We start from the raw sequence: 27,416 nt of genomic DNA on the forward strand, positions 1-27,416 counted from the left end.
GCTATATATTACTTTAAGGTCCACCCTATGAAGTGTAGGAATAAAGAACAAGGGGTTTAGAGTAGATAGGCCTACTGACATACTTTAGTAAATGGCAACCGTGGGATTTTTACCCAGAGCCATTGAGCCAAAGGCTCATAGTCAGCCTTCTATACCATGTTGTCACATACCAGACACTCTGTGCACATGTTCGTACAGCACCTTCAGTTTCCTACTACAAAGCCAACCGAATTAGAACATTTATAGATCGGTCAGGTTACTGGAGTGTTTTTAGTTATTAGTAAAATTCAGGACAAGCTGGGCTCTTTGTATGGGGCCTGAGAAGAGAGGATGGGTCTTGAGCAGGATTATAAAGGAAGGCAGACATTTGGTGGGTGGGTGGAGGGCATTCTGGGAACAGAAGGAGAGAATGGCGTGAGGTCCGTCCTGGAGCGGGGTAAGTCAGGATAAATGTGCTGCATGGCAAGGGAACATGTCTGGCTGGGGTCCATGATCCAGAAGAAAGCATGGCAGGGCGCAGGCATGATTAAGAATCTGAGGAGGTCACTGTGGAGAGATTGGAAACCTGTGCTGGGATCTCAACTGGAAGATAAAGTAGGAGGGAAGAGAAAAAGGGAACGAGAAGCAACTACTAGTTATAAACACTCTACGGTTTATAAAGTGTTTTTATATCTGTTCTATATGATTCTGTAGAAATCTGTGAAGGGAATTTTATGTAATTCTGATAACTCTTCAGGAGTACCAATGCTCTGCATGAAGTACCTGAGCGGGGAGATGCTGGAATTTGGAAGGTGGGTAGTTCAGGCAGTAAGTGACTGGGCCCTGGACCAAGTTTGTGGCCATGATGATGGATGTAAACCCACAAAAGTCAGAAGGAGACAGGATGATCCAGTGAATTTGGGAATGGATATAAGAAGAGAATAAAATCTATTCAAGTAATACATATTTAATTAAGAAAGTAGCACAGCCATGATAAACAAATATCTGGGATTTTTTTTTTTTTTCTGGTAAAGAAGATAAGCTTTGTTTTTATTAAATTCATTCTCTTTGTGATGGTAAAATGTCCAATGTCAGATTCTTTGTTCTGAACTAAAGATGATGAATGAGAGAACAGGTTTAAACAGAGGTATTGGGGAGTGTGTGTGTGTGTGTGTGTGTGTGTGTGTGTGTGTAATCCAAATAGAGAAGGGCATTGTAACGAAGATGAACTCCACAGGGTACCAGCCTATAGGAGTAAGGAGGCCAGGTTAGAATGGCCTGGAAGGATGCTCAGAAGAAACCAACACAGAGCATGAAGGACAGTCAGGAGGGTGAGAATATACCTGGTGGGTCTGGTGTCTTGTGCAAGTTCCTGCTTTAGGTGACAAGTTAGTCACATGGTCTCTGTCCCCCCCTTCAAATTCTACATTTTCAGATTTCTATATATAATTTGGTTTATACATGCCTATGTATGTAATACATGTTATGCATATATGTTCAGGTGGTTCCATCTGAGGAAGGTTAAGTGCTTCTTGTACTACAGATAAGAAAACAAGGTACCCAGATAATCAAATGATTGGTACAAAAATTTACAAACCAGAACTAAACGTAACCTAAGGATAGTTGATAAGATAGAAACAAACTTAAAATAAAGATAGAGCTCTGTGATTTTAGACTACGTTGTGATGTTAGTCCCTTGTTCCCTTAATAACCACCTGGAAGTGGCTGCATCGGTTTCTAAACCCAAGTGTCATTAAAAAAAAAATCTGCAGTGTGTCAAAGGCGCTTGCTGCTTCTCTAACCAGAAAGTGAGCTGAGTGTGCTCGGGGGCACACGTTGGTACCTGCCGCTTGTAAGGGCCTGTCTGTGAAAGCATCGCTGGCTTGAGCAGTGTTTGAAAGACTGAGCTTTCAAGTCATTATTCAGGCTTTTCATTTCCCAGCTCCTCCATCGTACCCAGACTCTGTTTCCTCATTGTACTCCAGCGGCTATTCTTTATTCCTTTCGCCATAGTGGTGCATGTGGCTCCTGCCGAGTTCTTTCGTTCCTTGTAGCCATCTGCCAAGGATATATAGTCACGCTTGCTTTTCATTCACAACAATTGACTGAAACACACTTAGTAGAAGAAAATGGCTCAGCGGTTCCTGATTATGGTCCAACAATCACTGTCAGTCACCCTTCATCGTGAAGCTGAGCTCTCTGACGGAATTTTCCCCCTCAGCCCTGCGTCACTGGAGAGTGGAAATGGCCAATTACAGTAACATGAGCTATAGCTCTGTTTTGTTTCAGGAGTTTGGTTTTGGCTGTGGAAAATGAGGGTTCCTTCCCCACCAGTAAATGTACCAGCAACACATGTGGTATCCTGGATTTACTGGTATACCGCTAAGAACAACACTGAATTTTCCATTTTGAAGTATTTTCCAGGAATAGGTGTAAAGCTAGGAAGTAGCGTATTCTATGTGGTAGTTATCAAGGACATGTTTAGCGCATTGTTAAGATAATCATGTTTTTGTTGCTTGCGTATTCTTGATCGTTTGATATTTTAGTGTGTCATGCATTCTAGGGCAAATATATTTACTTGGGTTGATTCACTATTACTGTCCCTGAACTTTGGGGAATGCATGTCCTATAGACCATGCAGAAGAAATCTGTTTCTTTATCTCTCTCCTATTCTGGCTCGGAATCCAACATTCACTTGGCTTTGGGAGAAGAATATCTAGCCTCGTAATGAGCCTCCATGTGACAGAGGTAGCCACATCCCAGAGACAACAGAGAATGGTCAGGGATCCACTGCTGTCTAACCTGGTAAATGCCAGGGATTGTACCTGTCTCTGTGTAACATAATTGAAGGGATGTCTGGTTTTTGTGGGTTTTTTGTTTTTTGTTTTTGTTTTTAATCTTTATGTTTTTCCTTCCTTGTAAACCGGTGGTGGGTTTCTTGCTATCTAGGGAAGCCTGCCCTGTCCGAATGATGTGACTTCATCTTCGTTGGAGAGATGGCAGATGTAGTTGTTCTTTGTATGGTGTGATTGACTCCCTGACAGTCTTGGAAGACATTTTCCTATTAGAAATCCATTTATTTGCTTCTTCAAGTTTGGGGTTTTGAGAATTCATCATCTTTGTAGAAATAAAGAAGCTATTCTCTAGTAGTATGACCAGTAGTTCTTAAATTTTTGGCCTCAAGACCCCTTTTTACGTTCTTAAAAAGTATGAAGGATTCCCCCCCAATTTTTAGTTTATGCAGGTTATGGATTGATATTTACCCCTTTAGAAATGAAAGCAAACTTTTGATACTTATTTCATTAAAAATAACATAATAGACTCGTTACATGTTAGTGTTAACTTTTTCTATAAAAAAACATTTTTTCTCAAAACTTAAAATCAGTGAAGTGTAGTGGCTCTTTTAGTCATCTTGGGCTCCCATAACAAAATACCATACAGTGAACGGCTTAAACAACAGAAATTTATTTCCTCACAGTTAGAGGCTGAAAGTCCCCATGCCGGCATGGTTGGGTTCTGGCGGAGGTCCTTGTCTTGCTTGAAGATGGCTGCTTTCTTGCTGTATCCTCAGATGGTCTTTCCTAGGGGTATGTGTGTATGTGTGTGCAGACGTCTCGCTTTCTCTTCTAAGGCCATCGATGTCATTGGATTAGGGGTTCACCCTTACCACCTCATTTAACCTTACTAACCTAAAAGCCCTATTTCCAAATACATTTGAATTGAGGGTAAGGCTTTGATACATGGATGTTGTGGAGACACAGTTCCCTCCATAATAGTGGCACTACTTTATACTTTTATGCATCTTTTATTTTTTTAAAAATTTTATTATGTTAGTCACCATACAATACATCATTAGTTTTTGATGTGGTGATCCACGATCCATTGTTTTCGTATAACACCCAGTGCTCCATGCAGTACGTGCCCTCCTTAATACCCATCACTGGGCTAACCCATCCCCCCACCCCCTCCTTTCTAAAACCTTCAGTTTGTTTCTCAGAGTCCATAGTCTCTCATGGCTCGTCTCCCCCTCTGATTTCCCCGCCTTCATTTTTCCCTTCCTTCTCCTAATGTCCTCCATGCTATTCCTTATGTTCCACAAATAAGTGAAACCATATGATAATTGACTTTCTCTGCTTGACTTATTTCACTTAGCATAATCTCCTCCAGTCCCATCCATGTTGATGTAAAAGTTGGGTATTCATCCTTTCTGATGGTTGAGTAATATTCCATTGTATATATGGACCACATCTTCTTTATCCATTCATCTGTTGAAGGGCATCTCGGCTCTTTCCACGGTTTGGCTATTGCGGACACTGCTGCTATGAACATTGGGGTGCATATGGCCCTTTTCACTACATCTGTGTCTTTGGGGTAAATACCCAGGAGTGCAATTGCTGGGTCATAGGGTAGCTCTGTTTTTAATTTTTTGAGGAACCTCCACACTGTTTTCCAAAGTGGCTGAACCACCTTGCATTCCCATCAACAGTGTAAGAGGGTTCCCCTTTCTCTACAACCTCTCCAACATTTGTTGTTTCTTTCCCTGTCCATTTTTGCCATTCTAACTGGTGTAAGGTGGTATCTCAATGCATCTTTTAAAGTCTAGCTTAATAGTAGATAGTTGCATGCTCGTATCTGCCTCTGAATTCAGTCACTTGTGTTGTTTTGATCAAAGTAGTTGAAGAAAATCCAGCCCCACACAAATACACAGATGGAAAATAAAGTATTTTAATAGCATGTTTAGGTAACAGTGGATATTCTTTTTTGAAACTACACAAACACTGGACAGGTAGTAGCTTCTTAAAGGTTATTTGCAAAGTAGAATCTGAAACTGTATTATGAACTTCTGGTACTCTATTAGTTTAAAATTTATTTGCCTGTCTTGTACCTTGAATGAATGCATAGTTTTATAACAATATGTGGCAGTCAGTTGGAAAATATCAATTCACTGAATTATCTGGATCTTCTGAAAATTGACACATTTCATCATGCAATATTTTTAAAAAATCACATTATTATCACCACCAATTTCATCGAAAAATCTTTAAATATTGGAAAAGCTGTCAAACTCATGGTGAATACAAATTTTCCAAAATTCTCATTTTTTCTTGAAAGCTCAATTTTTATCATTGGAAACAAATACTGTCAATTTCCTTCATCCATTTTAAAGAAAATTACTGCCAAGTTTTTAAGTCTGAATAACTGTGGTTTGTTATTCTTTTCAAATAAGAACGAAAAAAATGGCTAGGTCATCTTGCAACTAGAATAATCCTAGAAGTGCTTTTCCTCAAGGTACCCATATTTTAATAAGCAGCAAAAGTGCTTTATGCAGGCTTCCCGTTTCATCATAGAGAATATTAAAAAGGTGTATATTCATTGGTAAGATTGAATAAAATCAATACTTTTTATGACATCAAGGTTTTTTAAATTAAGTTTTTAATTTTAATTGCAGTATAGCTAACATGGAGTGTTATAATAGTTTCAGATGTACAATATAGTGATGCAACAATTCCATACGTTACTCTGTGCTCATCACAGTATGTGTACTCTTAATTCCCAACACCTTTGTCACCCATCCCTCCATCTACCTCCCCTCTGGTAACCATCAGTGTGTTCTCTATAGTTAAGAGTCTGTTTCTTGGTTTCTCTCTCTCTTTTTTCCTTTGCTTGTTTTGTTTCTTAAATTCCCCATTATGAGTGAAATCATATGGTATTTGTCCCTCTCTGACTTATTTTGCTTAGCATAATAGTCTTGAGTTCTATCCATGTTGTTGCAAATGGCAAGATTTCTTTCTTTTTTTTCTTCCTGAATAATAATCCATTACACCCACACACCCACACCCACATCTTCTTCTTGCCACAATTCGGCTGCTTCCACAATTTGGCTATTGTAAATAATGCTGCAGTAAACATAGGGGTGCATGTATCCCTTTGAATTTGTGTTTTTGTATTTTTTTTGGTGAGTACCCAGTAATGGGATTACTAGGTATATGGTAATTCTATTTTTAATTTTTTGAGAGATCTCCATACTGTTTTCCACAGTGGCTGCCCCAGTTTGCCTTTCCACCAACAGTGCACGAGGGTTCCTTTTTCTGCAATTCTGACAACACTTGTTGTTTCTTGTGTTTTTGGTTTTCGCTATTCTGACAGGTGTGAAGTGAAATCTCCTTGTGGTTTTGATTTGCGTTTCCCTGATGATGAGTGATGTTGAGCATCTTCTCATGTGTCTGTTGGCCATCTGGATGTCTTCTTTGAAGAAATGTCTGTTCATGTCTTCTGCCCACTTTTAATTGGATGATACGTTTTTTGGCTGTTGAGTTGTATCAGTGTTTTATATATTTTGAGTACCAAGTCTTTATCAGATATGCCCTTTCTTCAAGGTTATTCTTAAGTGAAACTGGCTTTCACCTGGTAGAATACTTGGTGCCACTGCCTTGAGTCATGCCAAGGTGGCAGTGGTTTTCTTCACCCACTATTGCTTTTGTACTACCAGTGCGAATGTCTATTCTGTGAAAAAGGCAAGTAACACCTTAGTGTCATGATAAAAATAGTTTTCACCTTGTAGACTCTGTGAAAGAGCCTCAGAGACCCTTGGTGTTGAAGAACCATGTTTTAAGCACTGCTTCCCAAATACCCTGTCTGCCTTCTTGCTGGGCCGGGTGGAAGTGGTTCCAGGTCGCCGAGAGTAAGATCTTCCTGATGAAGACCCAGGCCTGGGGCAGAGCACAGAAGAAAGTGAAGATGTAGAATGAGCAGAGGAGGGAGCAGTGGACAAACCTCAGGCATTTGCCTGCTCGTGGACTGAGGTCTTTGATGTAGCCAACAAAGAGTCCTTGTCTTCAAGGGCTCTGAATTCATAGCACATCTTTGTTAGATTTAATTTGACTTGTGATTCAGGCGTGAAGAGAGCATGGATTGACATCTGTCTCCTGAGCAGGGCCCAAGGTCTGTGGTGAAAATGCCACAGGATTTAAACAACTCCTATCATGTGTTGTTGCTACAATTCAGCGAACACATGATGACCACTACAAGTGTGTCACTGTGTCCCCTCCCTTGCCTGGCTTGACCAAATTGGGTATGTTCAAAGGATGAATCAGGAGAAATGAATAAAATACAGTGTTAGGCCTTCTGCTTCTGAGGGGTCTGATGGGTAAGTCATCACAGAGATGACTGAAGGCCTTGACTCCTCACTTAGTCCTCAGATAGCTATTCACGTACCAGTCTCTCTCGAATTGCAGTGTATTTTGGTCTTCCTCTAGGAACAGAAGCCTTGAAAGAATCCGTATGAGTTCTTACTGATGACCAAGAGATGTGTCTTGCATTGAAGCCAGAAAGAGTCAAATCAGACATTAGGAATATTTCTGAAAGATGTCATTTATGAAGAATTACATTGTGGAGCCTTACTCTCTCGAATTTAGTGAAGGTCATCTTTTTTTTTTAGGGGAGTGATTAAAAATGCATTTCTCATTTAAGGTGTGGCGTTTCAACGAGTTACTCTTTGGGGATTTTTAACTAGCCCTTTGCTTCTATGTCAGGATTCTTATTTCAGTGCAGCAAAATACATACATGAAAAGTAAAAGAGTCATCTGGCTGTTTTGTGTGGTTGGTGCCAAAACATCTGGATATTTGGAAACATCTGGAAAAGCAACTGAAGCTTTCACAAGGGTGATTAGCATGATGTGGATGGAACCTCTGGCTCATAATCAGATTATTTACCAGTTCAGCATTGATAGAAATGTTTTATTAATTTATGAGGAAGGAAGGTTGAAAAGATTGTAGAATACATTCAGTTGTTTAGCTTTCAGTCGTTTTCAGTGGAGTGAGAGATAAGGTCGTTGAGTTTTCGAATGTTTCAATTCAGTGAACATTTCCGCCCTTAAATCCCGGGAGACAGGAGAGCCAACAGTAGGTCCTGCTTCTGTCCCGGCAGCTGTGTGGTGTCAGTGGATGAAACGTCTAGTTACCTTAGGAGAACGAGAGCACAGACCCCTGCAAGCACACAGCGCCCCAGCAAAGTGTTTTTTTGGCCAGGCCGTCATGGCGTCAGATAATCCTCGGGTGGCTGGTGCTCCCAGTGGAAGGTAAAAAAAAATGCTCTTCACCTAGGAGTAACTATGAAATAACTGTTTACTTCATGCGGCCCTGAGAAGAAAATGGAACTTTTGTTCCCAGGCAGCAACCCCCCCCCCCCCCCCCCGCCCCGAAGGGTCGTCAAATCAGTCATAATAGACTGTGCCTCTCAAAAACGGTGCCTTCCTGCAAGGAGCCCTGCGGATCACAGGGGCCTATTGTGAGAAGAAGAAAAGAAAGTATTGAAGCAGGCACCCGGCAACAGGGCAAGAAGGAAACACTTAAGCAAGGGGCCTTTAATTTTTATATAACTAACCCAGGAGCATATTTTATAGCTACCTCATAAGATTCAGGCCTCAGTCTGGCTGCAGACGTTGTGTGGTGCCCTGGGAGCTGTTGCTGGGGAAGCCAAAGACAGTCATTGACCTTGAAAGGGGACAGAGAGGTGGCTGAAGGCCGGCCGTCTGTTGTTCATTTCAGCATCTGGCTAGCAAGAATACTCGTTATTACAGGCTTTCGTAAAACCCTCTTTTCTCCACTATGAGCCTTGAGGGAAATCATCCCCTCACCCCTGCTCACCCTCAGAGACACTGTAAGCCACTGCCTGTTTTGCATCCAGGGCCCCAGATTTATCCAAATGGTTTGGGACACTGTTCAGAAATGTCTTTCACAGATGTGGGAGAACAGAGTTGAGTTGTTTTTTGGCAGGAGTTGTGCTTTTGCTTCAGTTCTCCTTGAAGTGGAAATGTAGCTCGCTTGTCCTGGGTGTGGCCCGTTTTTATCTGGGCAGAGCAGGGTTGATCTGCTCAATCAGCACCAGGGAGCCAGATGCTGTGAGATAGTGCTTTGGCCCTTACGGACGGACGGACGGACGGACGCAGGGCTTGTGTAGCCAAGTGCCTCTCTCTACATTTGGTTTGTGTCGAGCTTTCAGGCTGGTCAGTTTGGGAATATCATGTTATATTGCCATGCCTAGATTAGAATTTTAGAACTTCAAGATATCAAGTGAGGGTTTTTTTTTTCCCCCAAACTTTTATTAGCAATGAAAACCTTCAATGAAACTTTTTTCAATGAAATCTTACCAGGCAACTCAGTTAAAGCAGAGTTGGATAAATGAGGACAGAAGTCCCAAGATCCTTTCTTATTTGTGTTTTTCCTTTCCCTGCCAAGCTCCCCACCTCTGGACTGCCCCCCCCGCCCCGCCCCAGTGTTCCTCTGTAACCCTTATGGCTTCCTAAAAGAAGCCTTGAAAACAGGCAGGATAACCTAAGGCTCTTAAATTAATGGATTTGAAAATGAAGTCCAGAGATTCCAGAGACAACCATGGTGTCCAGGCTCACAGCAGGGTAGTGGCAGAGCTGTGACCTATGATGCAGGTTTTCTGGTGCCCTGTTTGGTCCTATTTCTGCCCTCATATCCCCTCACCCCCATCAGTGTTAGAGCTTCAAGGTGCAAAGGGGCATGGACGTCAGGCAGGACCTCAGGGATGGGTGGGTGTTCAGTAAACTGAAGTCTGTGGTCCAGGATCCCAGCCTGAGGGTTTTTGCTTTATACAGTGTTACTCGGGCCAGTGCGTTTATTGACACAACACTGATTTATAAATGAAGATGCCTCTTAGGTTTCCTGCAGAGTACGTGGTTTTCCAGAGCATAGACTTTTATTTTCTGGTAGCCCTGGCTGTTAGTAGTGGAAACCTAGTTCCAGTTGGAGTATTCCCATGCACAAGAGCCTCCTCTGCAGTCTACTCTGCTTGGCCTTTCTGTGGCCGAATTGTCTTCTTTTTTCTTTTTCTTTTTTTTTTTAAGATTTTATTTATTTGAGAGAGAATTGAGAGAGCACATGAGAGGGGGGAGGGTCAGAGGGAGAAGCAGACTCCCTGCCGAGCAGGGAGCCCGATGCGGGACTCGATCCAGGGACTCCGGGATCATGACCTGAGCTGAAGGCAGTCGCTTAACCAACTGACCCACCCAGGCGCCCTGTGGCCGAATTTTCTTAAATTGGCTCCCTACCCCACCTACTTCAGTGGCTACTTGTCACTGATCCAGGAAATTGGTGTTAAAATTAGTGGAGGAATGGGAAACACCATTGGTTATATGAAAGGCAAGAAATGACATATTTCAGTTCCCACAGAACAGTTTTTTTACTTGAAAGTTTTCCGATCGTGTATTGTCTGGCCTTTGCTGGCAGATGGAAATTATAAGTGGCAATATGTAACGTTCAGTAATACACACATGCAGATACGCTCCTGGCTCCTGTACCTGTTCTGATGAAGTCCTTGAGTGCATCCCCGCGAAGGCCAATCAGTGTGTGGATTCTGAACATAACTGAGAGTCGGTGTCTTGTTCCTTTTATCCTCACCATTTTCTGAAGCCAGGTCAGTTTCAAAGGAGAAAAGAGGCACATTCAGCCATGATTGTTCTATTTGAACCAAGTGTGTGGGGTGGTCCAGATGTGAGCAGTATGAGCTGAGACTGCTTTCCTTTGATGCCGAACACAACTTTACCAGCCTCCCCCAAACATATCTTGCCATTTCCTGTGGGATTACAGTATATACTTGTTTAATGATTGCTAAAGTAATGTAGAAACAAATGTGAGTCTGGTTTGCATGCTTCCTTTCCTCCAGCAGAAATAAAAGGGGGGGCCTCTGGAGTCCCTGCTGTTCCTATGGAACAGTATCAGAAAATACCACCCTGAACTCGTTAGCTGAGATTGGCAACAGAGCTTTCCGCTTAAACCTTTACAGAGAGGGACATGGTGAGCTGATGGGAGAGGGACATGGTGAGCTCACAGTGGGTGAGGAGAGCGATCAGCCAGATCATTCTTTTTTTTTTTTTTTTAAGATTTTATTTATTTATTTGACAGAGACAAAGCAAGAGAAGGAACACAAGCAGGGGGGAGTGGGAGAGGGAGAAGCAGGCTTCCCGTGGAACAGGGAGCCCGATGCGGGGCTCGATCCCAGGATCCTGGGATCGTGACCTGAGCCGAAGGCAGACGCTTAACGACTGAGCCACCCAGGCGCCCCTCAAAGCTTTTCTTAATGTCCATTTCAGCCCTGTCTATCAGGGTGGTATGTGATTTTTGGGATCTTTACCCAGCATGAAATTCATCTAATATTGCTTGTTCTAGATTTGATGCCTTCTTTTTTTATTAACAGGCTATGAATAGTTTTGTTTTCTTGTTGCCACATGCACCTTCCTCAGCCATATAAATCGCCTTTTTTCTAATGCCTTGCACACAATCTCTGATTATTTGGGAGTTACCTTAGTATTTATTGTACCTCTGCGGGGACTGTGGGTCAATTCCTGCTGCATTCCCATGATACCCAGTTATGGTAACTGTATCTCCTTATTTATAGTTAAGTTGGAGATTGAATGAGTTGGAGAGTTAATGATCTAGTTATCTGGTTTATAATTGGTAGTCAGAAAGGTTGGGGTTGAATCTGCGAGTCTATATTATTTAAGCTACTGGTTCAGCAGCCACGAGTACTTGTTAAAAGCACAGATTCCTAGTTCCACTGTGGATATTCTCATTCAGTATGTCTTGATTTAGACTCTAGGAACCTGCTGTTTTTAGAAGTTCCATGGAAGATTCTGGTGCAAGCACATCAAGTATACGCCCGGCGTAATGATTGTGGTTTTTAACGGTAACATTTTTCATCTCTGTTGGTGTCTCAGATAATTCTGGAATGCTTTCAGTTATTGTCTTACATTTATCATCAGCCAGCCTTGCAGCTGGGGACCTGGCTCTAGCTTCTGGATTGACCTTTCATCAAGTTACAGTTGTTCGCTCTGTCTAGGTTTCAGTCTCATTCATAAATTGAGGGCACCAGGTACTTTACAGATAATTGACATTCTTTTTCTTTGGAGGGGTTTTGCCCGCCTAGGAATTGTACTCCTCATCACTGTTCAGTGATGCCTGTTGCTTCTTCTAGTTCACTGGGTGCCTGGCAGCTCAACAGAACGTGAATCACTGCTTCGGGTAGCTGCTAGCTGTTTGCAGATCCAGGACGGCTTCTCTTCCTTTCTCCTGCCACTGCCAACCTTCCAGAATAGATGGAAGTAAACCATTCCCCTGGGAAACAAGTGCTTATGTTGGGGCTTCTCTTAAAATTCAGGTTGTAATTCTGACCCTTTCCATATCCAGACTTGGCAGTTTTTAGCCACTGGGCTCTTTTTGCAGGCTAGGGACTTTTGTGCCTCTAGGCACAAGATGTGGCTGATGTCGTAGTCTAGGGAACTGGGCTTGTAATGCCTCACCTCCCTGCCCCCAACAAACCTTTTTCTTCCAGGAACTTGTTGCTTCTTCTCCAAGAGTGGCTGGCTGAGGCCAGGGGCAGAACAAAGTATCCCTTTAAATTTCTGGTTCTCTGTCTTTGTGAAGTTGCATCGAAATGGTCTGTGGTGCTTTTAAAATGGTGCGTGTGCGTGTCATCCAGCCCTGCCTGGTCCTATTGAATCAGGCTCTCTCTCGTGGGATTGGACATGTGTGTTTTTTTTTTAAAAGCTTGACTTTAAACACTCCCTTTGGAGCCTCCTTTTCTTCCTCTGGACTGGGTTCATGCACTGTTTTTTCTGTAATTATTTTTTATTAAGGCAGGTATAAATGGAGAGTTGTCATCAGAATAAAGTGTGATATGCATCTGTTGAGAAAATTAAGCTGCTTTGAGACCTAGGTGGCCCTCCGAAGCTGAAGGCTTAACATTTCCAGCACACAGTTGAGGCACAGGAACTGTCACGAAAGCCTTAATCCTGGTGCCTGTCTACTCTGGGCTGATGGTTCTTCTTTCATCAGCGTGTTAGTGTGGGAAAGTCGTTCATCCTTTCATTAAAGTGTATTTTTACATAATTACTCATTTGTCCTTTTTCAGTGTAATTCAACAAATATTATTGGGAACTTACAACATGCTAAGCGTTGTTCTAGATGCTAAAGATAGAGTAGTGAACAAAACAGACAAAATTGCTATCTTCTCGAATCTTTCTCTTCGTATATAGATATATAAATTATATATATATATGTATAACTTAACATGACAGAACTAAATGGCTGCATTATAGCATTATGAAATGTCATTTTAGGGGAATTCTCAGGATCATCCTATATATTGCTAAGATGACAAATAGAACTGGAAAATTGAGTCAAGCATGTGAAACCTGGATTAAATTCAAAATGTTAAATAAGACCAGAGACCGTGTCTTACTTGTATTACATGTAGCTCATGGGTGTTCAGGTGCATACTTTCTGAAGGCAAAAGGAATAATCCAGTAGGTTCCAAAAAAAGGTAGCCAAGGTCACTGGCAGAATTAAAGTTTATCCTTTGATTTTGGGAATAAGTCTCCAGAGAGTTCTTATTTGTTACAAATCTTTCTTTGACTCTGTGTTTTTAACTCCTGTGTAGACCCAGATACTTTGGGGGCCCTGGAGTTCACGGTAATTTATCTGCCTCTTTCACCTGTTCAATGAAAGCATTAATTTGAGGTGAATGTTTCAGGCCTCAGGGGTGCTACTTCACAAATCACTGCAAATTTCTGTACTTGCCTTGAATGGGTTAATATAGCTTCCCAAGTGTCTACTATAGTAGTGGATACTTTACTGCTCTGGTGTCTACTTCTGTGTTGTGGTTTATGCACTAAAATAATTTGATTTAGATATAATAGGAACGTTTTCAATCTGCTTTCAAGGAATTTGAATACTAAATTGTCCAAATCTTTTAGCATGCCTGTTTTAAAAGTGCTTTTGTAAAAAGGAAAAGGGGGTGGGGGGAAGGGGTTGTTTTTGTTTTCTTTTTTTAAACCATAACATCCTGGGATTCTGAATCCAGGTTAAACAAATGTTGGACTGCAAAGATAACCAATAAAAGGAAAACACATTTGATAGAGATTTCAATATATTAAGGGAACATTTAAAAGAAACCAAGGGCTTGGCTCAAGTTGGTATTTATGAGTTAACCAACTTAGAAGTAAATAGTGTGTGAGAGAGGCAATAAAAAGATATTCTGGAAATAATTATTATTGCTAAAATTCCTACATCTAATTTTAGAATGCCTATGTTTGGAATTTCATATGCATGATGAAAATGTGTATTTCAGGTTTGTGGGGAAAAACAGCGCTTTGAGAAGTTGATGGAACATTTCAGGAATGAAGACAATAACATAGATTTTATGGTGAGTTATTCCAGTACTACATTACACTCAATAAGGCAAACTCCGTTTCTGCACTTTTTTTCCTAAATCCATTTATATTTATATATTATACATATGTGTGTACGTATATGCATATGAATGTTACAAAGGACAGAAAATTGAGTATAGTATGCTATAGATTCGGTCTAGAGTGTTCCTCACACTTTGTATTTTTCCCTTACAGGGGAAATTGGTGTTTATTTCCAGTTTTATCCCTCACGTGCATGCTTATAATAAAGGCCCAAAGCCCTAATTATTTATAGCGAATAAAGGGTGAAGCCATGCATTTGGGGAAAGGATGTTAACTCCTGGTACAAATTCCTGCAATTGCCAGTTTTAGTTTTCAGTAAAGAAAGTAGAAACCAAGAATCTTGACCATTTTGTCTTTTGCACACCCCAGCCAGTGGCTTTCTCCAGACTACATTCTCAAAGACTAAAGTGCATTGGTTTGTAGAATTGACTGTATGCATCCCCCAAATTACTATACAGCAGTGATTTCCACCCACAACCCCCCCCCCCCCCCACTCATGATCTCCTTCCCGCTCTGGTAACTGTGAGCGCATCATCATACTGCAGAGCTCCTTAGCACGGTAGTTCACATGCAAGAACGTGTGGTTCAGCGGCAGTGCTGTCCTCTCTGGGGACAAACAGCAAAAGGAGTTTGAGCACTGCTGAATTCATAGACTTTAATCTTAATCTTGGATTGAAGATGGAAATCTACCCTAGAGCATTTCTGAGACAGACTACCCATGAGTGCACCCAGATCTGCAGGCTTTCTCTGACCCAATCCAGTTGACCCGGGCGACTTCTGAGCCTAGGAGATCTCACGGGGGCTTCATCTCTCAGCTCACATCTAGCTTGGAGCAGGTGCCCAGCTCAGTTCTTATGTTGTCCAGTCTGCTCAAACCTGGTGTAGGGTGCCAGGCACAGTTTTCACTGGAATTGCTTCAGTGGCCGTAAACCATGAAACACAGCGTCGCGGATTTCTAACCCTTTCATGTGAAAATTTTTTCTGGGTCCTTAAATTTTATATGCATCCTAGCCCTCGACCCCTTCCAAATTCCGTGAAAATGATGCAGTCCTCCTAGAGAAGCTTTTCTGTTCCATCAAAGCCTGTTATTTGCTGTTTTTTTTTTTTTTTTTTTTTAAGACAAATAATGTGAAACGAGTACTTTCACATTGGCTTTTTAATTTCCTTGTTAGGAATTTCTGAAGTGTTTGAAGGCCCGTGTGGGCACGAATGCTAAGTACGTGAAGAAGCCCTGCGTGGCTCACTTTACTGGTTTCTTTCCTCTGCCTTCAGAGGGGCAACTTCTTTGTCCCTGAAAGCTGAGGTTGCAAACTGGAGGCTCCCACGCTGAAGCCAACCTACAGCCTTGTGAGTTGAGTCTGACAGTGATGTCCCTCCATAAAAAATTTGGAAATGGTGCATAAAGTAACGGATTTCTCTTTTTTTTTAAACTAAAAATTCAGCTAACACAAGACCCCTGGGCTTGCAGAGTATCAGCCTCTGGAGCCAAGTTGCCCCTATTTTTAGTCTGAAGATCCCCTTTCCAATTTGCCGCTGGAACGGTGGTCCGCACTGTTCCTTGCTGTGTTACATGGGGCCCACTTCAGTCATTATCAGACCTCGGGGGGTCTCCCTGCCACTTGAGTTTCTGCTGGAATTAAAATTTATATAATCAAGCCCTTTAAAATGCCTGCACTGGGGATGCCTGGGTGGCTCAGTCGCGTCTGCCTTCGGCTCAGGTCATGGTCCCAGGGTCCTGGGATCGAGCCCCACATCGGGCTCCCTGCTCAGTGGGAAGCCTGCTTCTCCCTCTCCCACTCCCCCTGCTTGTGTTCTCTCTCTCGCTGTGTCTCTGTCAAATGGATAAATAAAATCTTAAAAAAAATAAAATAAAATGCCTGCACTGTTTAGAAGGGACAGTTTATTTCTTGCCATTTATTTATATGTACATGCAGTGAGGAAGCTTATTTAGGAGCTGCTAGTATGCAGGTATTTTGCTCAATTCCTCTGTCGCCTAGCAGATAGTTGCCTCTCAGACATATCTTAAAACTCAACAGATATTCAGAAGAGAAATGGAAAGATGCCGGAATTGAACCATATTTTCCTCCAGAAAATGAGGCTTTTTTTAAACTGTCCTTGGGAATGCAGTTAAGTTGTACAACCTCCCGAACAACTTATTCCTCATAAAACATAAATTTTTCTAACACAAGACCTTTTTCTGTATTTTTTTGTGGACAAAAGCAAAAAAACCAAACCAAACAAACAAAAAAACCTGACAAAATCTTTAGCCTATTTAACCACAGCACCTGAAGTCATTTTTCAGTAAATTGCAAGAGTCTCCTTGTAACGTAGAGAGTTGACCTGTCTTCCAGTGTAGGACTTATACTCAAAGGAGACTCTAACTCAACAGAAACAGGGGCGCCTGGGTGGCTCAGTCGTTAAGCATCTGCCTTCGGCTCGGGTCGTGATCCCAGGGTCCTGGGATTGAGCCCCGCATTGGGCTCTCTGCTCAGCGGGAAGCCTGCTTCTCCCTCTCCCACTCCCCCTGCTTGTGTTCCCTCTCTCGCTGTCCCTCTTTCTCTCTCTGTCAAATTAAAAAAAAAAAAAAAATCTTTAACTCAACAGAAACAATTAAAAAAAAAAGAAACTGGGTTTGGAGGAGAAAGGAGGAAGGCAGTTTTCAGAGAAAATGTGAATCTGGATCCCTCATTCACTTTACCTCCTTTTGGAGACTGTGTTTGCCCATAGAGGGAAAACATTAGTAAGATATTTTCACCATAAATGTCACTATTAAGAGCAAAATAGGGGCGCCTGGGTGGCTCAGTCGTTAAGCGTCTGCCTTCGGCTCAGGTCATGATCCCAGGGCCCTGGGATCGAGCCCCGCATCGGGCTCCCTGCTTGGCAGGAAGCCTGCTTCTCCCTTTCCCACTCCCCCTGCTTGTGTTCCCTCTTTCGCTGTGTTTCTCTCTGTCAAATAAATAAAGAAAATCTTAAAAAAAAAAAAAAAAAGCAAAATAGGGGAACTTGGCTGGCTCAGTTGGTAGAGCATGCAACTCTTGATCTCAGGGTTGTGTGTTTGGGCCCCACGCTGTGGGTAGAGATTACTTAAAAATAAAGTCTTAAAAAAAAAAAAGGCAAAACAGATCTATTGAACTTTGTTTTGTTCCTTACCAAACCAGGAACTGGTTTTCTCTGTGGCAGGTCTCAGGGCCACTGATGCAGTTGTGGAGAGAAAGCAGTAAATCCAAGGCTTTTGTGGAATGGAAACTGGTTGATTGTTGAAAATGGAAACTTGGGTCAGAGATCCTGTTACGATCTTGTTGGTATAGTGGGGCCCATGGTGAAATTTTAGAAGTGATTATCCTGTGGTACGATGATAAGTGATTTTTTAAATGTTTTTTTTTTTTTTTTTTTTAAGATTGTTCCATTTTCTATGATATATCTGTAATACCTTACACAGTTTGTTCTGTACACCCATAAGACTTCCTAAAAAGTTTTACTGAGAGGTGATCTAACTTACCCACTGAAAGTGGACAATTGAACATAATTTTTGCATATTTGCAGAGTGGTGCAGCCATCCCTGCGGTCTAATTTAGAACACTTTGTCACCCCAGAAGGAATCCCCATTAGTAGTCACTGCCCATTTTCCCATCCCCAGTCCTAGGCAGCTTCTAATCTACTTTCTATCTCCACAGATGTGCCTGTTCTGGATATTTGATATGAATGGCATCATAATTTATATGGTCTGTTAGGACTGACTTGTTTCATGTAGCATAATGTTTTCAAGTTCACCCACACTGTAAGATGCATCAGTACTTCATCCCTTTTTATTGTCATTTAATATTCCATTGTGCGGATATAGCTTATTATTTTAACCCATCGGTTGATGGACATTGATGATTTTTCCCCTGCATTCTGGTTGTGAATAATGCTTTTGTAAACACTCATATGTGAGTTTCTATACAGCCATGCATTTTCATTTCCTGTGGGCACATACCGAGGAGCAGGATTGCCGGGTTCTATGGTAACTCAGTTTATAACATTTTGTGGAACTGCCTGACATTTCAACGCGGCTGCACGTGTGGACATCCCAAGTGGATGCGGGTTCTACTTTGTCCACCTCCTTGCCGCACTTTCATTTTGATTATAGTCATTCTAGTGGATGAGGAGTGGCATCTTACTGTGGTATCTCTATGACTTTTGAATTTAAAAAATGATAAAATATTTTTAAAGACCCAGAGAAATGAAGGAAAAGGAGACGGGTAAGTGCGTTTAGATGTGTGACATTGAAAGCATCTGCCCGCCATTAAACTGAGAAAACCGGTTTGGAGCCCTGTAACCCGCTGGCAATTTCATTGCAGGTGGCCTCGATGCAGTTTATTAATATCGTAGTCCATTCAGTAGAAGACATGAATTTCAGAGTTCACCTCCAGTATGAATTTACCAAGTTAGGCCTGGATGAATACTTGGATGTAAGTAGAGCTGTGACCTTTGGCTCCAGTGTAAGCCTTGATTTATTTTGCCTGCCTTCAAAGATAGCTTCCGCCATGACTAACGAACGCTTGAGGCTCTATGCGGCCGGGTACTGTAGCGCTGGTGTTAAAGGGAACCTATCCGAGTGATGCAGTCGGCCAGAGAAACTGGATTCTTGCCAACCTCCTGGGACCTCGGGCTGCCTTCTGCCTGCAGCCATTTAGTACTGGAGCCAGACACCCTCTTGTGGCCTTGCTGCAGCTTTCCTCCGTGTTTGAGCTCTGTCTGGGTCAAGTCTCCTTGCACCCTTCGTCCGGGCTCTTGGGCAATCCACGTTCTTGGTTACTCTGGGGACCCCATCAAACCAAGACTGCTGAAGAGTGATGAATAAATGCTTAGAGCGTAAAAAAAAAAAAAAAAAAAGGAAATGGACACTAGAGACTTCCTTGTGTAGCGGTTACATTCTGTTTAATGCTTTGGTGGTTTTGGTCGTTCCACTTTTAAGTTCTTGGGAGCAGGCGGTCTAAAGTTGCTCTTTCTCTGGCTCCCCTGCAGAAGTGCTCAGCCAGCTCCCTGTAGTTCTTCACCTAGGAAATAGCAAGTTGGTGTGAAAATCGTAAATGGACTCGAGTGGCTGTGTGTGTGCAGGATGCCCGCATGTCCTTTGATTCTCGAGTGGTTTTGTTTTCCCTCCTGGGCAGCAGTGGTCCACTTGAATTTGAAAGGCCACTAGCGAGAGGGCAAGAATTGTTAACCTCAATTTCCAATTTGTCTCTAGCCACGAAGAAAATAGAAGTGCTTCCCTTGGGCCTCTCCAGAGTTCAGCTGCCAGTCTTCGTTAGGGGGAAAGCCAGGGAATTGCAGTTTATTGCGAAGCAAAGTCATAGCATCGGTTACTCTCTGAGCTCGTGACCTGGCTCATCACACCGGCGAGGCTGCCCCTGGAGAGACTGGCCTAAGGACTGTACTCAGGGAGAGGCATGATGGATTTCCATTAAAGAGTCATTGGAATTGTGTTCTGACTTCAATAATCACTAATATCTTTGACAGAATATGGTATTGAAAGGTTTTTCCTGCTCTAAGATCAAGGTTTCTCTCTGCTCTTTCCCTACCTGCTCAGAGAGTGGCAGGATCTGAGCGCACATTGGGTGTGTAGATTGCTCATGGTGTTGTGGGTTCAGTGGGTTCAGTTTAGTGATGGTCGTGCAGAGCTCTTTCGGGCTCCAGGCAGCGATGGCGAGAGGAACACATCAGGTAGTGCCCCTTGCTCATCGTGTACTTGGTGAGAAAACCTGCCTAGCTGCTGCCTTATTTTCCTTTCTAGGCTTTGCCCTTATTCAGGTGTCTTTTTTTAGCTTATATTCCTAAACTAAGAACATACTGTCTTTAGGACAAGCTAAGTTACGGAATTCCAGATTAGACCTAGGAGTAAATCCATCTTCCCGAGAATTTATGTAGAGCATAATTCCTCTGAAAAATTTCAAAAAAATTTTCCAAAACTCTGTGTTTCTCTAACTTCCTGGTCTGTTGGTTCTGGACCCTGATAGAGGTGGTTAGAAGATTAATATTATAAGCATATAATATATAAATGCTTCATTGGTTTACAAAAGCCCAGCCTTGTAAGTAGCCATTGATTTGTTCAGTACATGTTTATTGGTGTCCTCCATATGCCAGGATTATTCTAGCTACTCATCTGTTCCCCCAGAGGAAGTCAGGACTTACGTTACTTGTAAGGAAGACTCGCAGATTTTCTTGATCTCTAATTTCACCTTAAAGCTGGTTGACTTCCTTTGGGATGCCTGGGCCTGTAAGGCGGGGAGTGGAGGAAGGCTTCCTGATCTGTGCTTTGGGGAGCCCTGCACTCCTTATGCTGGGGCAGTATCTTGGGGAAGTTACCATGGAGGGCGGTAGACTAGCAGTTTACTAATCAAACCCAGGGCTGATATATTCTATCCGTGTCTTCCCCACCTCCCACCTAACCCTCTTCCTCAGTCGAACCGCCTTCTCTAGTCAGGCAACTTATACTTACTCTAACCGCCTCTGCACACAGATGCCTCTCAAACCTGGGACCGTAGCTCTCTTCCGAAGCTGCTTTTTAATTTTTCTGTTGTCTGATTTCACCTGTATCAAAATGTTTTGGTTTGGAATATGTCGATATGGGGAATAAATTTATAGGAAGAATTAGGGAGGAGATGTGTATATATTTGGGAGAGGGTATTCACCAGAAAGTAATCTGATGGTAGCTTCTTAGACGAACAGTCGAACACTCCGTGATCCTCTTAAGGAGGCTGAGGCATCAAACCCTCTCTTGGAAAAGACTGGAGTATTTGGAAGCAACAAAAACATGTAGGCTGTCGTACCATTATGTTCTCTCTCCACAGCTGTGCTAAGGCCGCCTTCTCTTGCGTTTTGGTTCTTAGAAACTGAAGCACACGGAGAGCGACAAGCTCCAGGTGCAGATTCAAGCTTACCTGGACAACGTGTTCGATGTGGGAGCTCTGCTGGAAGATGCTGAGACCAAGAATGCGGCCTTGGAGAGGGTCGAAGAGCTGGAAGAAAACATTTCTCATGTAACTACGTCTCGGGAGAGGAGACACACATGCACACTTAGCTGTTAGGGCGGTCAGTGAGAGGATTTGGAGTGTAGGGATGAGCTGCAGCTGGAGATAGCTGTCAAAAGCCGCTCGGGGTTCTTTCAAAGAAAGCATGTTTGTTACTTAAAACCAAGGGGAATCCGTTGCCTTGCCTTAGCTCATCTGCTTGGTTTCTGCTGAGCCCAGATTTCCTGGGCATCTTAGTTATAGACAGGCACCCAAGAGTGAGATGGTTGGTGCCATGTAGGGGGGAAATGTCGCTCGAGTATGTGAATTTGGGCTGAGGTGAAGAAGTCCTCTTCTACTCCTGTTCTTCTGAATAGAAGTCATTTTCTGTCACATGTGCTCACATAGGCCTATGAAAGATGGGTTCTAGCAACTAAAATAAGCCCCAGGGCTAATTGGACTGTTACTTGTGTCTTTCCTGTCTCACACCTAACCCTCTCCCTCAGCGCAACTACCATGGCTACCCAGGCAAGATGCCACCCACTTCAGCCTCTGTGGGAGTTTGGTTTGATGTGTCAATAAGTTATATTTCACTCAGAGTCTTGTGAATGTAAGTCACGCTCTACTCCGTGTGTCCACACAAGCCCGTGGACGGGGTGATCTTGTGTCTTCGTGATGCATGTCTGCCCAGTCTTGCCTTATGCTTACTCAAGTTCTAAAAAGAGTCTTTTCAACAGTAGGCATTTTCAAGGAAATTAGTGAGCATTCCCTTATATCCTCTTCTTTGAGGAGTGTCCTCTTTTCAGGGCAGGGGCTCATTTTTCTTTGAGGGATTTTTCTTGCCACACACTAAGTTGACTATGAGTCTAAGGGCTTTCAGAGGCTGTTCATATGTTCATCCATTAAGCAGATATTTGAATATTGCAGGAATGAACCGAAAAATGGTGCTTCTTAAAGACCCAAGCATTGTGAGGACCAGATTCTTATGTTGAATTCTGCTTGGCAGTGTCCTTGGTTATAAATCAGTGGTCTCTTTTTGGAGCAATATTATTTTCCCCCATTTGAGTGGCCCATTTATTTTCCTCCACATTTTCTTAGTTGAGAGTATCGGACATGCTTGACATCCTTCACCTTTGTCCATTACTCTGAAATGGGCATCTTCTTGGCTGTGGTTAAGCCAAGTTGGTGAGCCAACCTTTCCCCCCACCTTGTAAGTGCTGCAGTGACGTGGTTGGCACCCACTTAGGAAGGGCACTTACCGGCCCAGTGTTTCTTACCCTAAAAGATTTGACTCATATTCTGAACCTGATCAGGGTTTTCAGCTCCACCCTTCTTCCTCACCTTGCCTCCCTGGTTTTCTTTACTTGTGATCATTCTCAGTGAAATCCGAAGTTGCTCACTTTCAGAGCCTTGTGGGAGAAGTAACTATTTAACACATGGTTCAGCCAATCTTCCTCTGGAAGCCTCAGCCAGCGTTGCATGACCATATTCACATAACCCACTTTCGTAGCAGGCCACCCGTTTTTTCGAACTGGCCCTCCAAATGACTTAGTATTTGGGTAGTTTGGGTCAAAACCAGCAGTACTGTTTTGTCAGCTGGTTTTCAATAATAACAGAACCAAGTTTTGTGGACCGATGATTTTCAAAAGCTTTGGCCTAATGGCCTTTTCTTCGGGCAGGAAAAGTGAATCTCCCTTCTTGCCTTACCCACTGTCCCCCATCCTCGTCAGCTCCTGCAGAAACAGAGGGAGAGGCACCGTCTAGGTCCCAACACTAAGGAGCTGATGTATGGATTTTATTAAAGATCATGTGTAGATTACTAATTCCTATTAGAAGCAAGTATGTATTCAGAATCCTATTATAAATATTAACATTTCCAGAAAACAGCTTGGGGAACACAGGAAGGACTCTGATGGGCCCCGAATGGTTTTTGAGCTCTACTTTCTGAGAACTGAGGACCTGAGCAGAATGGTTGTGTGTTGTGACCACAGGTTCCCTTTTAAAACTTTACAGTTGTCTGAAAAACTGCAAGACACAGAGAATGAAGCCATGTCCAAGATTGTGGAACTGGAAAAGCAGCTCATGCAGAGGAACAAGGAGCTGGATGTTGTTCGAGTAAGTGTGCTGATGACAGCTGGCCCGGATGGGCATTGCAGGGAATGTGCACCAACTTTAGTCCTAGTAGAACGTGGAATACATTCATGTCAGGGGAATGCATTGATGCAGCATATTTATCGGAACCGTTTCAGAGGTGATACTCAGATGAAAATACACATAGGATATGTATACACGTGTGTGCAATCAAATGTTGGGGGTTCGTCCTTCCTTATCACAGATTTTGAGAGCAACAATGTTTTCCCATCTGGACGAGTCTGAGTTGATTCAGTGGATCACCCATTTGCTTGGAAATAAAAACACGGCATGGATTTAATTCATGCCCCTTATTTATTTTTATCAGGACTTGGACTTCTTTGTATTTTTTTGCTTTGCTTCTACTTGAAACCAGATTTGATGGTTGCCATGGAAGTGGTGAAATCAACATAGGCGAGACCGAATGGCATTCACCAAAAAATTAAAAAAAAAAAAAAAAAAGAAAAAGGCAAAGCAAAACCAATCCATTTTGTTATCAGATAATCCCAGCTATTTTATTTGGCCTTAGCATTGTTTTACCTTGTGTCAGGTATTTATGGAGTGCTATCCGTGTGCTTAGAACTGTCCAGAACATAAAATCACCAAAACGCCTGGAGGGCTTTCAGGCACATGGCTTGCCTTTACACCATCGTTGATGAAACGGCACATTTTATGCGATGGTTATCATGTCTGTGTGTGTTGCTTGATATTCTGACATGTCCTACAGTTAACTCTAGGAAATTTATTTTTTGGCACGCCATCGAGACAAAGTTGTAGCATATGGACTCAATTCAAGTCAGACTCTCAGATTATTAATAATAGACAGGGTGTGAAGAATGTTTCCCTGCCTGCTGGAGGTTTGTGGTGAGAGATCACATGTACAAGACCTAGCAAGTAAGTTCCATAAAATCCTTACACTGGAACCTCGGTGGGCCCCTAATAAAAGGAACGGGGACGGCCTTTAAATTGAAAATTGTAACTTTTTTGTTTTCTGCTAAAAACGTAGACAGAGCTAAGTAATCAGTCGAGGGAAGCACTGGCCTGTTCTGTTAACTGCATACCAAAGGGAAAATGTTACAAGGACTGCTGTCCTGAGCTTGGTCAAGGGGGTGTTGTGAAGGCCAGAGAAACCCATTCAAGAACAATCAGCTCCTGGTTATTCATGAGTAGATCATTCCGTGCTCTGCAGATTTTTAATCCCAGTCTGACTTCCATCCAAATCTGACTTAGGGCCTTTTGTCTACTGTTAGCTGATATGTGTCTCGGAGTTACAAATAAATTTTAAAATAAAAGGAAAATATGCTGCCCCACCGAAATACCCTCAGGGCATTCCAGAGTCAGCTATAAAATTATCTTTGGATTATCTCTGCCTTGTTCCTCTCTACCTGCAGGGAAAATTGAGTTAGCCACACTTCTTAATAGAAAGAACTGTATTAACAGTAACAATTGCTAGAATATATTGCATGTATTACCAGTGAACAACTGATAATGAATGGGACTTTATAGGATCTGGCTGAATTCCGTATGATTCCTATGTATTTATGAGTATCCTTTTTCTCTTTTCCTTTCCTTTCCTTTCCTCTCCCTTTCCCTTTTCCTTTTCCTTTTTTTTTTTTTGTTATTTTCTTGATCGTCAATTTGCCAATCTGATGGTAATAGGTATGAATGTCATGTGAAGTTAAACTCTTGACTGTGGACTCTTTTTGCAGGAAATCTACAAAGATGCAAACACCCAAGTTCACACATTAAGGAAAATGGTCAAAGAAAAAGAAGAAGCCATTCAAAGACAGTCTACTCTGGAAAAAAAGATTCATGAACTGGAGAAACAAGGGACCATTAAAATTCAGAAGAAAGGGGATGGGGACATATCCATACTGCCAGTCGTGGCCTCTGGCACATTGTCCACGGGGTCAGAAGCGGCAGTGGGTAACTTTATGGGACCAGTAACGGGGGTCGCCTCCTCGGGCCTGCCCCCTCCTCCCCCCCCACTACCTCCATCGGCAGACACGCCTGAAGCAGGTAAGAAGCCTCGGCGGGAGAACTGAAAGGGTATCGGGATATTTGTATTTCTTCTTTTATCCACTGTCCGTTTATGTCCTTTGTTTGCTTTTGTTGGCCACTTTTTACATTTTGAGATTAAGGTTCTAAAGCTGAAGCTTTTACGTATGTTGCAGTGTATTCTTTATTTGCCAGTGGGGAGATTTTATAGTGTTTGAAAAAAATTCCCATGTCATTTTAAGTGTTTTGTTTTTTGGATACTTTATGTGCACCTGACATCGTGCAGGTGAAACCATTCCCCTGTTTTCAAAGGCAATTTGTTTCTGCTTTTTTTGCTAGTGCAAAATGGTCCAGTAACGCCACCCATGCCGCCCCCGCCCCCTCCCCCACCCCCTCCCCCGCCTCCCCCCCCGCCACCCCCTCCTCCCCCTCTGCCAGGCCCTGCAGCTGAGACTGTGCTGGCGTCTCCTTTACCACCCCCTCCTCCTCCCTCTGCACCCCCGCTGCCCGGGACGTCCTCGCCCACAGTGGTTTTCAACTCAGGATTAGCAGGTAAGAGCACAGAATTCAGACCCAGGTACCCGTGTGCGAAATACTCACTTGTGTTACCTCCCGAGACTTTAAAGCTTCTTTGAAAGTCCAGGTCTCTTGCAAGCCCATGTACCTCCTCTTAATCTAAGAGCAGTGCTGCTAATGGAGCCACGAAAGGGGAAGCCATGCACAGGGGCATTTCTCTCTGGGTAGCTGTTGTGCTCTGTAGCAGGGAGTTCTGATTTTGCAGACTTCCCCCACCTTCCGCTCTCCCCACCTAGAAAGGGGAAGAAAGACAAGTTACCTTCTTAGGGATCAGTGCGTTTTCATGGATTCATGAAACATTTGTGGGCATCTGTACTAGTCGGAGCTCTGACACACGGTGCTTCTGGTGCTCTCGGCTCTGTTTTTGTAAGGTATTCGCGGTGTCATTTACAAAAGGGGAAAATGGCTCTCTGCGTAATTGCCCGATGTAGGCTTCCAGGCATCTCTTCTGCGCATTTGAAGACCTCAGAATTCACTGTAGTGCAACTGAAGCTTCAAGGGACGCGTTGCCAACAGCGGTATCTCTGTGCCTTGAAACGCTTCTGAATCATGCACACTGCCCTCCTGCTAACAGGAGAGAATGTGGCATCCCCACCTCACCAGAAATAAAACTGGGTGTGTTGGGGGCGGGGGGGGGGTGGCGGCGAGACGAAGAGAGTGGTTCTAATGCCTTGAAATAGGAGTTCTGATTTTTTGACTCATGGAGGTGACTTTTTACTCTTTTCTAAAATACCACAAGCCATTTCCCCCGTCATGGAGCATTTCCCTGGCATTTTGAAATTGCCGTGAGCTCTGAGCTTTGCCGTGCTGTCTCTGCGACATCAGAAAATTCTGCTTTCTCCTCCACTTCAGTCTCTTATTTCCGATGAACACCTACCACTCTGTTAAGTGCAGTAGTTCTCAGAGCCTTCTGTCCAGTGTCTAATGACCGTCTTAGCTGTGGGAGAGTTCCCGGACCGCCGTCCCATCAGCGGCTGTACTGGCCAGTCAGTGCGACTGATTCATCCTAGTGACCGACGCCTTCAGGCACCAGAAAGCCACCCAGGAGCAACCTTGTTCCACACCGAGTCTGTGGTGTCTCCTTCCACCCCAACTTCTGTGAAGTTGTCCAAGAAACAAACAAGGGGCCTATTGAAAGTAATGTTCACAGTAATCCAGTGATTCAGTTATACCATTCAAGGTCACCCCCATCTCCTCCTTTCTTCTAGAACTTTTATAGCTTCCTAAGGACAAAAGTTGAAGGTGTGTCATTGTGGAACTATTGGATTTTAGAATGTGAACCAAAAACCTCCTAGCAAGCCCCAGGAATTCCTTCCATCGACAGGCTGCTCTCAGGCACTGAGTGTGAAAACCTGTAGTTGCCATGTACGCCTGGCTCACGGATGAGGCTTCCCTCGTAGCGCCCTGCGAATGCTCCCCGTGGCCCGTGCTTGCTGCGGTGGCTCTCGCTGGGTACCACCTCCTT

The 27,416-nt window shown here is 43.1% G+C and overlaps 1 protein-coding gene across 9 annotated transcripts in view; it reads left to right on the top strand.

Moving 5' to 3' along the window:
• The window catches only part of FMNL2 (formin like 2), a 302,761-nt gene that overhangs the window by 251,530 nt on the left and 23,815 nt on the right, over positions 1-27,416 (top strand). For all 9 annotated transcript variants that reach the window (XM_078070796.1, XM_078070793.1, XM_078070798.1 and 6 more), the window contains exons 10-15: positions 14,132-14,206; positions 18,596-18,706; positions 21,128-21,277; positions 23,261-23,362; positions 25,087-25,396; positions 25,715-25,927. In XM_078070796.1, the coding sequence (XP_077926922.1) occupies positions 14,132-14,206; positions 18,596-18,706; positions 21,128-21,277; positions 23,261-23,362; positions 25,087-25,396; positions 25,715-25,927 (961 nt within the window). The remainder of the gene's footprint in view (positions 1-14,131; positions 14,207-18,595; positions 18,707-21,127; positions 21,278-23,260; positions 23,363-25,086; positions 25,397-25,714; positions 25,928-27,416) is intronic.

Source organism: Halichoerus grypus, chromosome 4 (assembly GCF_964656455.1).
Source record: "Halichoerus grypus chromosome 4, mHalGry1.hap1.1, whole genome shotgun sequence".
NCBI lineage: Eukaryota > Metazoa > Chordata > Mammalia > Carnivora > Phocidae > Halichoerus > Halichoerus grypus.